Here is a 13394-nt window from a genome sequence, read left to right on the forward strand (position 1 = left end):
GCTTTAAAATGACGCAGCATCCACCACATGATGATGACAGCCCTACTGCAAAGACAGCAGTTTAGAGGTAGTTTTCTCTTTCATGTAATTCTGCTATTTTATGTAAATTATCACTATTATATGGGCCGTTGTATAAGGTATGTCAGCATGCTTGTTTTGTGGTCCCCCTGATGTTTTGCATCATTTTGACAGTCAGACTCTGAATACATCTTATGTTATATCTTAAGTTAACCTGTATCGTAAGACGTAGATATCTTAAGTTAACATGTATTGCATGTCAAATAATATGGAAGTCATTGGCTACCTTTATACAATAAAATAACTGTCAGAGCTCACGATACCACAGGCAAAAGTGACATAAATGTTGTAAGTTGCCGTCTTTGTTTGAAAGCTTTTCTAGGCATCATAGTCGCGGTTAAACGCGGATACGGTAACCACAATTGTGTTTAATTTTTAACAGATTTTGTTACATCGGTGTGTATGTATGTATTATTTGTTTGAGTACTGCTGCCCGGCATGCCGAATCATCTCAGTGACTCGAATCTTTTGAATCGGTTCATTTAAAAGATTCGCTCACGGTTTCGACCAGCGGCCCGTTCAAGTCATTGAACCATTCTCTTAAAACATCTTATTATCCTTTATTAAAACATCCATACATTAGGCTCCAGAAAGTGTTTACGCAACATATTTGACTTTTTTTTTCTCTTTATCTAATGATCTTTTTCAAGCCCAAATAAATTCTGAATTTCAACTACATCCTTGTGAATTTTTAATTGATTGTTCTGTCATTTTTACACCTTTCTATTGGAGATGTCCATATCTGTTGTATTTTAAAAAAAACAATCTCTCAACATTTTTTGCTACTCCAGGATTTTCACAGTAAATGGCCACCGAAATGGCCAATACACCTGCAGTGCAGGAGAGGAGCCATGAATGTGCTAACAATGAAAATGAATCTACGAAGGATGAAAATGAGACCGTACAGACTGGAGAAACTGAAACACTGTCTAAAAGACAAAGGAAGAAACTTCTTAAGAGTCAACAATGGGAAGAACAGAGAGAACTTCGCAAGTAAGCAGTGTTATTTTAGTATTATTTATATACACTTATAGTTTTTATTCATATTCTGAATGAGGATTAATTTAAGTGTTTGTAAAAATAGTCTACTTTTATTTCAGTTAGTATTAGTATTATATGGCATTTCTAAAAAATGTTTTTATGCAAGTAACCATTCAAAATGATGAAACAAGACAAAACTTTGCTCTACTAATACATGGTCCGAGAGCTCATGCTTAATGAGAGACATTCTATAATTTAGGGTATGTTTCACGTCAGCAAAAAAGTGTAAAAACAATACGCTTTCTAAATAAAACAACTATTGGTTTCAATAGTTCAGTGTGTAACCTATCTGCTAGCTGCAAAGCGTAATCATTAAACACTATATATCTTTATATTAATGTACAGACAGAAGCGGAAAGAGAGAAAACAGCAGAGGAAACTGGAGAGACAAGCGCAGGCTGACGACGGAGTGGAGTGGACGGGGAAGAAGCGTTTGCGCAGGTCGGACTTGGCAGAGCCCAGTTCTCTCAGACTGGTCATAGACTGCAGCTTTGATAACCTCATGCTGCTCAAGGTAAGCAACAACTTCAGCAAAAGGCATCTTACAACTTCCTTTGCTTACTTTCATAATGCTGTCTAGCTGTTGCACTAAAAAAATCTTGTTGAAAGGTACTTTAAAGAACCAAATTGAATTTATTTATTATTGTGTAGGATGTAAAGAAACTTCACAAGCAGATTCAGAGGTGCTATGCTGAGAACAGACGCACCCTCCATCCTGTACAGGCATGTTTCCTTCATATATGTACTGTGTGTGTGTGTGTGTGTGTGTGTGTGTGTGTGTGTGTGTGTGTGTGTGTGTGTGTGTGTGTGTGTGTATATATATATACATCTTTTGGAAATTGAACTTAATGCCTTAATTAAAAAAAATTAGGAAAAAGCCAACCTTTAAGGACACCAATTTTCTTTGTGAATGAATAATGTATCGTAAATAAATAAATGTTCTTCCTTAAAATACAGGGTGCATAAGTTTGGACACCCCTATGTTAAATTCCCATAGAGGCAGGCAGATTTTTATTTTTAAGTATTTTTATTTATTTTTTGTTTAGGATACTATGCATCCTGATAAAGTTCCCTTGGCCTTTGGAATTAAAATAGCCCCACATCATCACATAGCCTTCACCATACCTAGAGATTGGCATGGGGTACTTTCCATAAGATCATCTCTCAATGCAAATCAAACCAGCTATTAGGCTAACTGAAATAAAACCATGCCAATCTCTAGGTATGGTGAATGCTATGTGATGATGTGGGGCTATTTTAATTCCAAAGGCCAAGGGAACTTTATCAGGATGCATAGTATCCCCGATCCATGAAGTAACTGGCCTTTAAAAATAAAAATCTGCCTGCCTCTATGGGAATTTAACATAGGGGTGTCCAGACTTATGCATAGCACTGTATATTTATGGCACTTAGAGGCTTTTGCATCTGAACTCTTCATATATATATATATATATATATATTGTTATTGAACTTAAAGAATGCGAAAGATTAAACAGCCTTTTCATATTCACAGTTTTACCTTACAAGTCATGGTGGTCAATTGAAGCAAATCATGGATGAAATTAACAAAGGCTGGGTTAACTGGAAGGTAAGATGTGAAATGACACTACTTATTTATTTTGTTCACACTTATGTAATGTCATCTGACAGTAAATGTCATTTGCTGTTGCAAAACTTATTTTTGCTACAGACATCTTAGCAATATAATAAACATTTTAAAATAATTACAATTTAAATATTTTTTTATATAAACAAATAATATAAGCCTTTTTGGCTTGTGTTTACATAATACATACCTGCAACAGGCGTTTGATTTATAATAGCCATATACTGTAAAGCCCTATTCAGACAGGAGTAGTTTTCTAAATGATGTTTGATTACAATTGTCACCCGACGTCTGTGATCTCATGCACGGATTCAGATGGGACTAACATCTGTGTGTTTTCTAGACGTGGGCGTTACAGAAGCTCATCTGCTGTGCTTGCATGTATCGCATATGACATATATGTCTTTAATGAATTACTTATTGATATAACTTTAATTTATTATTAAAACATGAGTAAATAGAAGTGGCTGTTTATAATAAACCCACAAAAGTGAGCAGAGTCATCTAGACCGGTATCTTACCTGACACTGATATTAAAATATCTTCACAGTTTCCACGATTGGACTCTCTATTTATTAATTTTATAATTTAATTTTTTCGTCAGATGCCAATGTCATTGAAATGAACTGAAAGAATGCGAAAGATTGTTGTGCAAACAATAGCTCAGGTTGGTCAAAAAACGCACGAGGAGAAGCCTTATGATAATACAACATCAGCAAATAACAATTTGCATCCGGACGGGGTTTCTCAGATGACCGTCGAGTTTGTCGAAAAACAGTAGGTGATTTTACCTGGAATCTTTATTGAGGTTGTGTGAGAAAAACACAGACATGGCAGATTCGGACGGGGTTAAAATCACAAAGTAAACCTGTGAAACATGAATTTCTCTGAAAAACTAGTCTCACATGAATAGGGCTTTTTTTTCAATACTCAAAACTGTTCTGTGGTCTTTTGTTGACAGTCTTTTGTATATTTTTAAACCCACCTGTCACCCACACAAGAAAACTCATTAACCATGCACAAATCATGATTCTTAATGCCGAATTTTGCCTGAAAGGGGATTAGCTATAGACCTTACAAGCGCACAGCCATCTTTAGAATATTGTGTTTTGAACTTCCTTTTTTGCGATAGCTCTGTCTATATCTGTCATCGCTGTCGAAGAGTAATTAGCTGGTGAAGTGGATTTACTTATTATAGCGTTAACGAAAGTGATCATGAGCATTGTAATGTTTGAAGCGGATATCGTTACAAATGTCAGTAGAACGGGAAGATTTTAAAACGAGCGGTTCATTCATAAATCTGTAAGATCTTACCTTCATGCTGTCGGAACACAACAAGCGCAGCGCTGAAAAGGGGCGGGGCTACATAAGGTCTTTATGAGTAGATTTGATGTATGAATGTTGGATAATAAAAAGCGACGCCTTTAACAAATAGAAGTTTAAATGTGGTGTAGGATGTCCATGTCAAGCCTGAAGCGTTTCATGAAATCCTGAGCAAGGACGACCTCGTCTACCTCACGTCTGATTCACCCAATGTGCTGGAAGAGCTGGATGAAGCCAAAGCCTATGTTATTGGAGGTCTGGTGGACCACAACCACCATAAGGTGAGTGGCTTGTTACAGTTAGAAGTCAGTGAAATGATTATTTGTGTAAAGTACATGGGACTGTTTTATAATCACAGAAAGTAATTTCACAGGCCCTGCTTGCAAGGAGATTTTATTCTGAGATGAGTATAGGGTGGCACTTGTCATAATGTTTCATTTCTTTTACCTTGAAGTCATTACAAGCTCTTGGTTTTGGGGAATTCAAATGCTTTATTACAGGGAATCACATTTGGTCGAGCCCAAGAGCTTGGCATTGCTCATGCTCAGCTTCCGCTCGGCAGTTTCGTCAAGATGAATAGCCGCAAGGTGCTGGCTGTCAATCATGGTGAGATGCCCTTTCTTACATTCTCTTTAGGCCCTGTTTACACCTGGTATTAAGATGCGTTTTGGTCGATCGGATCACAAGTAGACGAGGGAGACACATTCCCATTTGCACCTGGTGTTTTAATCCGTCTATTCTGTCCACTTTCAACCACTTCTGTCCTGATTTCTATGAGGAGAGAGTCTATGGGTGGGTAAATATATGGGCTTTTTCAGATCTTTCAATCTAATGGACGATATAAACTCAGGCAATTTACATATGAACGCGAAAGGAGACGACAGAGAAACATACGGAGAGCAGCAGCTTTCGTTTCTGCTCTGACAGCCGCAAGACCAGCCGAACGCTGTGTGTGTGTGTTAGAAATCAGGAATGGTGAGAGAACATTGTGCTTGGTACATTTTTCATCTTCAGACCAAACTTGGGTCTTCAGCCAAAGTTTAAATACCGTCTGGCCAGCCGCTTCTCAGAATATTTACACATTAGTTCAGTAAGCGGAGAGTAGATGGTCTTTTGTGGCTGTTTGAACGCATTCGACCACATGAGCGTTTACACTATGAAAGCAATCCGGTCTAATGCGTTTTCTACTACCACTGGAAGTGGTCGAAAGACCCCGTTTTAGACCCCGTTTACACCTGTATTTAGCGTTGTCCACATGTGATCAGATTGATAAAAACACTTCTTAATGCCAGGTGTAAACAGGTATCCATTCAAATGACACTTCTGTATTGTATGGAGGTTTCTGCCATGAAAAAAAAAAGTAATTGTGTCTTTTTATCTCATAATTCAGAAATTTTTTCTTGCAATTCAGACGCTATAACTCAATAGAGAATTTATATCCCGCAATTCTGATTTTTTTTTTTCTCAGAATTGTGAGATATTAACTCGAAGTTATAAAGTCAGAATTGTAAGACGACTTTTCTCAGAATTGAGATATAAACGGTGAAGTCCTCCTAATTGCGAAATATAAACTCACGATTGTGAGGAAAAAAGTCTGAATTGTTAAAACAAAATTATTCTGCGGTGGAAACTTCCATAGTTATATATATACAACTTTTAAGTTTCCTGCTACAAATTAAACAATCATGTTCCCTCTTGCTGCAGTTTTTGAGATCATCCTAGCGTTCCTGGAGAAACGAGACTGGCAGGAAGCTTTCTTTACGGTTTTGCCACAGAGGAAGGGAGCTGTGCCAGTCGGCCAAGAGGACAAGCTCGGAGAGGAAGACTCTGATGAAGACTCAGACACAGAACAGACAACCTCAGAAAAGGGAACGGACTCAAAGGACCAATCAGATAGCAAACAAGAAGAGCACAAACCTCTGCTAAACCAATCAGATTCCAGCGAGCGAAACAGCATAGAGAGACACAACATATTTATGCCATTTCATCCTTTTTTTTGCTAATTTTTAATTGTTCGTTTTTCCTTTTAGTTTAACAACATCTCAATTTGAGGTTTGAGATGCTTTGTGCAAAGGTTTGGACTTGAAGGTGTTTTTGTTGAAACATTTCATGGGAAAAAAAGAAGCAGCTAAAATAAGAAAGTACCTTTTTTCAACCTTTTCCATAAAAAAAAAAACAAGCAACAAACAATGATGTGTAGATCTTGTGAAAAGAAATAAACAATTACAATATCACTTGTTTTAGAACAATGAGCCTTTTATTCACTGTAAACATTTAATACCTTTGACCAGATGATTTAGAGAAGTGTAGATTTGTAGATATCTCAAATCGCATTCCTGTAATGAAAAGGATAAAAATGACTAAATATTGTTTGTTGATTATCTAAAAAGCAGAATCTGCGTATTAGCTGTTTTTGCTGTTCTGCCACAGTGGGATTTGCACCTGTGGGCGAAGAGAACAAGCTCGGACACGGCAAGACTCTGATGTAAGCCACCCAATCCCAGAAAAGAAAAAAGACCAATCAGACAGCAAGAGGGAGGTACGCAAAACTCTGTTAAAACAATCAGAATCCAGTCAGAGGAATATAACAGGTAGGGCGAAACTTGATATTCAGTCTTTTTTTTTTTGCCAGTTTTGTTCAGTTAAAGTTGAATGAAATCTCACATGCATATGGATGTTTCGATATGTTCCTTTTTCAGTCTCAGACATTTTTAGTTTAATTCTTAATACATATGAATGTAGTGATGGTTGACATACATACAATATTTGATCTATTGTGAGTATTGTAATAATCTGCATCAAAAATGTATTTTAAGGTTATATGAGCTAATCAGTGTTGGGGAAAGTTACTTTTTAAAGTAATGTGTTAAATATTGTGTTACTCTCTAAAAAGTAACTGATTGCATTACTTTTCATGGAAAGTAATCAGTTACATTAATTTTTTTTAGTTTTGTTTTTTTGTTACTTTTTCTCACCTGGACTGGGCTTTCTTTTTTTAAATAATAATAATAAAAGTTCTACTTTTGGCAAATGTAAAGGCCCTTTTACAAAAGTGAAATGAATAAGCCTCAGCCTGAAGGAAATGCAAATCAGAGGAAACAAACCTTTTAGCTGTGCTGTCATTCTGGATCACAGAATTGATACATTGAACGTCAGCAGCAAAGAAATTACTCAATAAAGTGAGATTAAATAAAGTATATTTGTATTAACATATTTAATTATTGCAGGTTTGTGTATTTTGAAGAACACTGAATCTGTTTTTGTACAAGTGAGATGAGTAAATGCATGTTCACCTGATAGTTACGTGATCAGATTACTTTTTTTTTCCAAGTAACATTACTTTCAAGTTACTTATTTGCCATTTATTAACTGACACCTGTCCTGTCCACATGTTGAGAGAAGTGTACAATAACCATCATGTTTACGCAGCGCACACAACGCCTCTGCACATATTTCTCTCAACATGTGGACAGGAGAGCTGGCAGTCAATAGATGACAAAAAAGTAACTGATATTGTTGTAAATTTGAAAGTAATGCATTACTTGTTACATGACAAAAAAGTAATCTGATCACATTACTTCTAACACTGTAGCTAATAGACCTAAATTTAGAGGACATTAATGTAGAGTTAAATGTTAAAATATTGATTATTGTGAATCACTCAAGTACATAAGTGTGTAAACATGCTTCACAGTTGTTGAAGCAATATTATATTTGAAAACTACTCAAATTGTCCCCTAGATGTCACTATACACATACACTTGGTTTCAATGTATATATATATATATATATATATATATATATATATACATACACTATATAACTATATGTAAGCTTAGTTTAATTAAACAAAAAGAAAAAATGAAATATTAGATTTAATAAAAACATCTCTTACAATTCTTGATTCAGTTCAGTTTTGTCTCTAATTCTTTTCACAATAAATCTTGATTTCTTTATTTAAATATTTCTTTCTGTTTCACAATATTGACACAGCATCACATATAGCAAAACATTTTATATTAGTATTAATGTGTTGTTAAACTTTTAATTAATAAAAATTAATTTAAAGATACAGCATCAATGAAACTTGTGGACATTTAGAGTACTTAATCTTATACATTCATAGACCGACATGATAATCACAGTGTATTTAAACCCTCGTTTGGAACGCTATTCCGTTGAACACAGTAAGAGTGCCCGGGGCTTTAACTGTTTTCAGGAGGGAGAACAGGTTTACTGTTTTGGTGCTTGTTTTCCATCAGGACAGGAATGCAACCAGATACATGTACATGACAGTTCAGGTTAGAGATACAGATAAATAACCATGTATTTGTGTACATACCATACATGTATGTATGTATTAATGACACGTACAAAATATGTCACGCACTTGAAGAAGTTCATCAGATATGCTGTCTAGCTCATCCAGCAGGATCTGATTTGATTCCTAAAATCTTTTTGGATACTATAGGAAACACTACGGTCTGGTTTACAGACAAGGCTTAGATTAAACCAGGATTAGGCCTTAGTTAATTAGGACATTTAAGTAGGTTTTATAAACGTGCCTTAGAAAAAAAACCTTGTGCATCTTGAGACAAAACAATGGCACTGACATATTTTAAGATATGCCTGTGCAAGTTGCTTTCAGTTAAAACAGCTCAAACATGCATTCTAGTCCCGGATTAGGTTTAAACCTTACCTGTAAAATCAGGGGTAAATGTTTTAGAACAATATCTTGCTACTGAACCGATAAAAGAGGATTATGATCATTCACTTTAAGGAAAAAAACTAAGTTCTGAAAAATCTTGTATTAGACCGTTTTTAATAGGATCAATATTTATTTTGAAATATATTTTTTAAGCATTCTATATATATAAAAAAAAAAACACAACAACAACAACAACGGTGTAATATGACTGGTGTCTAAGTCACTGGTCTTTTTCAGACTAAACAGTTTTTCCACAAAACATTAGGGCAATAATCTCCAGATATCCACGTGAGCTCGACTATTAAAGATCCCAAGCGATTAAGCAATTAGAGAATATTAAACCAGCTAGATTGAATCATCCGATTGGGAAGAAACACCCGGATTAAAAACTGGAAAGTTGAGTTGCGCGTAAGGACATGTGCGCGACTGCGCAATGCAGAACTGCCTTTCCAACAGGTGCCTTTCCTGAGAGGTTTTCTCTCTCACAGCTTTCTCAAACCGAACGTCAGAGGAATAATGGAAATACTCAGTTTTTTTCCCAACATGTCGTAGATCTTAAAATAAGACGAAAACACCTTAAACTGGAGTAAAAACTTTTGTTCGCTCCCTTGAGGATTTACGCACGGAGAAACGTTCACTTTTATGGATATGATCCATAAACATTCTGTTAATTGATATCGTTTCCTCTTCTTTCTTTTTTTGTAGGCTACTTCAAACGAATTAATCGATATATCTCAGATGCTAAACACAGAGTGATTTTGTATTTCTGCACTGGATCTCCACAACGTGATCTTCATAATATATGGGAGTCTCCTCTCCTCTTCTCCAACATCCATGATCGATTGGATTGATTGGGAATAAAACTAGCTCTTGACAGGGACACTGTTTTGGTCTTTTAATAATGACCATCACATTGAGATCGCCATATTGATAACTTGGGCTCAGGTGAAAGTCTGAACTGGAGGACGATGAAGACAGTTTCATATATTCTTGCTGCGATGATCTTCTGGAACTCAGGTGAGCCAGTTCATATGAGCTATAATAAATACATTGCGGGTGCAACTGGAAATGTTTTAAAGCGTGTTGCAGGATTTGGAGTTAAACTTATTGGAAAAGAACTTCACAACACGTTATACGGTTGTCTGAAATTACAGGAAGAACTGGTTCTTGTGACAAACTGAGTGATTCAGTGTGACAGACAGGCGCTCCCTGCTCACGCGCGCGCACACACACAAACACACTCTGTGTGTTATAGGCTACGCAGAGTCTTAAGGAGTGTTTTTTGGGCTGACGAAGTTGTGAGAAGGGTGTGATGAATCTGAGGGTGTTGTCAACGTAACTTACATTTTTGAGTGTTTTCCCGGTATATGAGCTATTCATATACAGCTGTGTGTGTGTGTTAATTCAGGGTTATTGTGTCTGAGCATGTAAAACCTGATCAATACATTAACAGCGTGTCCACACCAGACGCGAGCGGCGCGACGCGACAAGAGCAAAGAGAACCCATTCAAATAATGCTCTGGAAGCGACGCGACGCGACAAATTCCCGCCAGTAAACTGACGCCAGTTCTATTTCTGACGTAGCTACTCCAAGCGCTCGCGCTACTATTGATTCATTTGCAATGTCTGGTCACTATGTAGCGTCAGTGTGGACAGATTCTAGCGTCTGTGCGACATGGTTTAAGACATTTTCCTGCATCACCATCCTTTGCTGGAACTTGAACAACATTTCAGTCGTGAGTTAGCTATTGCCCTCTGAGGGTCAGGACCTTGAACAACATTCCAGTCAACCAATCATTTTGAGATTTGAGATCAATATTGTTTTTTATGATCCTTTTGGTCATTATTTTCTGACATTCAGAACCAGACAGAATCCGTTTTTAATAATTGTAAGGGTTTAATAATCTGTTTCTCTTGGCAAACAGTCCCATATGAACGATTTCTCAACGCTTGCTATATCGAGCTGTAAATAACAATATGTCTTATTTATACATAGACTAATATTATTTTATGTTCATTTTGGTCATTATAGTCTGACATTATTTCTGCTTTTTGGACACAATGATGGCTAAAAGATCATTATACCCTTTGTTGTTGTTGTTAATGCTATTACATAAAGCATGCTATCCATTATTTTGTCATCTAGATGATTAAGTGTATTTATTAATAATGAAGTGTTAATATAAGTAGAAATATCGGCATCACTTTAGATTTGGGAACACATTCACATACATGCCTTATTCTGCCTATCCCATACCATACAACTTAACACCTACCTAACTATTAATAAGCAGTAATTAGGAGTTTATTGAGGGAAAACTCCTAGTTAATATGTGTTCCCTAATCTAAACTGTTACCAAAATATCAGTCAAATGAATTGGGTCTGATTTAATGCAAGTATTAGGCAACAAATAACAACCACTGTAAGGATGCTGACTCAGAAACATGTCATGTTGTGTGACAGTGACAGAGGATGTCAACAAGCATATGTCTGGGAGGCTTTTGCCATTATGTTCATTGATGTAATCCTCTAGTCTTCGCAAACTGAACAAATGACTGTTGTGGCCTTATGGTCAAGGATCTGACTCAGAAACTAAATAATTAAAGGGATTACAGTCCAATCCCGGCCCTGAACTTAGATGCTATTAAGTGTGGAGTTAATAGATGTTTTTTTTATTTTTCACTTTTTAACCCTGTACATATCGAACTGCAAATAACGATAAACAATTTATTTCTTATTCATACGTGAGCCCAATCAACATGATGTCTGCATGACATCATTGTCTGAACTATTTATTTAATATTAATACATTTTTTATATACAGTACCAGTCAAAAGTTTGGAAACGTTACTATTTTTAATGTTTTTGAAAGAAGTCTCTTATGCTCATCAAGCCTGCAGTTAAAAACAAACAAAAAAACCCCAGTAATATTATGAAATATTATTACAATTTAAAATAATGGTTCTCTTTTTTAATATACTTTAAAATGTAATTTATTTTTGTGATGCAAAGCTGAATTTTCATCAGCAAGTACTCCAGTCTTTGGTGTCTTATGATCCTTCAGAAATCATTCTAATATGCTGATTTATGATCAATGTTGGAAACAGTTGTGCTGCTTAATATTTTTTTTATAACCTGAGATACTTTTTTCAGGATTATTTGATGAATAAAAAGTTAAAAAGAACTATATTTATTTAGAATAGAAATCTTTTGTAACAATATACACTACCGTTCAAAAGTTTGGGAACAATAACTATTTTTTTTTTAAGAAATTAGTACTTTAATTCAACAAGGATGCGTTAAATTGATAAAAGGTGATGGTAACGATTTATATTGTTAGAAATGTTTTTATTTTGAAAAAATGCTGTTTTTATGAATAAATGCTGTTAACGTTTTACTCATCAATGAATCCTGAAAAAAGTATTCCAAAAAAATATATTAAACAGCACAACTGTTTCCATCATTGATAATAACTGAGTATCAAATCATCATATTAGAATGATTTCTGAAGGATCATAAGACACCAAAGACTGGAGTACTTGCTGATGAAAATTCAGCTTTGCATCACAAAAATTAATTACATTTTAAAATACATTAAAAAAGAGAACCATTATTTTAAATTGTAATAATATTTCATAATATTCCTTTTTTTTTCTTATTTTTTTTTTAAACTGCAGGCTTGATGAGCATAAGAGACTTCTTTCAAAAACATTAAAAATAGTAATGTTTCCAAACTTTTGACTGGTACTGTATATTATAATGAATATATACATTTTTATTTTAGTATATTATTTCATTAAAATATTAGTGCTGTCAAATCGATTAATCACGATTAATCGCATCTTACGTAAAAGTTTGTGTAAGTAGTTCAGCTTATATTCACTCAGCTTTTAAATGTTGTGTGTTGAATTGAGTGTTTGCTTATGCTTGTCTGCCACCCAAAAGTAATTAGCCCTGAGACACATAACGAGTTGAACAGCATATCTACCTCTGGCCCACACTCTTCCAAACATCTGTCTGTCTCTCACCCCTCTTCCTTTCTCTTATTTTGTTATTCATATCGATTCCCATGTCTGCTTCTCCTCTCTGTTCTCTGTGCCAGTTCAATAGAGTGTTAAAAAAATGAAAGGTTCATGTTACCACCGTATTGAAGGTAACAGATGACCTCAGCCAAATGTGGCCCAACTTACTGCAGGTATGTTTCATGCAGTTACATATCTATTAGAGGTGTTATTTCTATTCTTTTTAAAGCCTTACTTGAACCGCATCAAGCTGTATGATAAATGGCATATTGTTTTTTGGTCTAGCCCTTTAAACCCAGGATGTGATGCCACAGCTATGAGTGCTACAAGGAACTTGCTGTGGTGAAGTTTTCTTAACAGAGTAATGCATTGTAATACAACATGCAATATCATAATAAGTAATTTACATAGTTTTACAGCTGAACGTCTAATTCGGGAATGTTGTCTCAGTTAACAAAACTGCCAGGGGGAGGAAACTGACCTTCAAAGAGTATATCATATAGCATGAAGTATAAATATATGTCTACTGGCTACTTTATTAGGTACGCCTTGCTAGTAGCGGGTTTGACCCACGTTTGCTTTCAGAACTGCCTTATTTCTTCACGGCACAGATTC

At 35.5% G+C, this 13394-nt stretch overlaps 2 protein-coding genes across 4 annotated transcripts in view; both read left to right on the forward strand.

Annotated features, from left to right (window-relative positions):
- On the forward strand, window positions 1-9600 carry trmt10a (tRNA methyltransferase 10A). Of its 2 annotated transcripts, XR_014626752.1 has the most exons (9): window positions 1-67; window positions 870-1071; window positions 1465-1633; window positions 1771-1842; window positions 2633-2707; window positions 4180-4329; window positions 4549-4654; window positions 5753-6639; window positions 9462-9600. XR_014626752.1 is itself a non-coding variant. In XM_084404405.1 (8 exons), the coding sequence occupies exons 2-8, from the start codon at window positions 884-886 to the stop codon at window positions 6049-6051; spliced, it is 1059 nt and encodes a 352-aa protein (XP_084260531.1). In that variant the 5' UTR covers window positions 17-67; window positions 870-883; the 3' UTR covers window positions 6052-7261. The 2 variants fall into 2 exon arrangements, 1 of the variants encoding a protein (XP_084260531.1); XM_084404405.1 differs by lacking the exon at window positions 9462-9600 and having other exon boundaries at window positions 17-67; window positions 5753-7261.
- Window positions 9215-13394, forward strand: part of nectin4a (nectin cell adhesion molecule 4a) — a 26814-nt gene continuing 22634 nt past the window's right edge. The window contains exon 1 of one of the 2 annotated variants that reach the window (XM_084404403.1): window positions 9215-9773. In XM_084404403.1, coding sequence (XP_084260529.1) covers window positions 9725-9773 — 49 coding nt within the window. In that variant the 5' untranslated portion in view covers window positions 9215-9724. The remainder of the gene's footprint in view (window positions 9774-13394) is intronic. The other variant, XM_084404404.1, reaches the window with a different exon arrangement.

Source organism: Rutilus rutilus, assembly GCF_951802725.1.
Source record: "Rutilus rutilus genome assembly, chromosome: 3".
Taxonomy (NCBI): Eukaryota; Metazoa; Chordata; class Actinopteri; order Cypriniformes; family Leuciscidae; genus Rutilus; species Rutilus rutilus.

Bases quoted from the DNA above. Each gene is read 5' to 3' on its own strand.
- trmt10a (XM_084404405.1), top strand. From the start codon at position 884: ATGGCCACCGAAATGGCCAATACACCTGCAGTGCAGGAGAGGAGCCAT. The intron at 1,072-1,464 runs GTAAGCAGTGTT...ATTAATGTACAG, and splicing joins GAACAGAGAGAACTTCGCAA to ACAGAAGCGGAAAGAGAGAA. The intron at 4,330-4,548 runs GTGAGTGGCTTG...GCTTTATTACAG, and splicing joins TGGACCACAACCACCATAAG to GGAATCACATTTGGTCGAGC.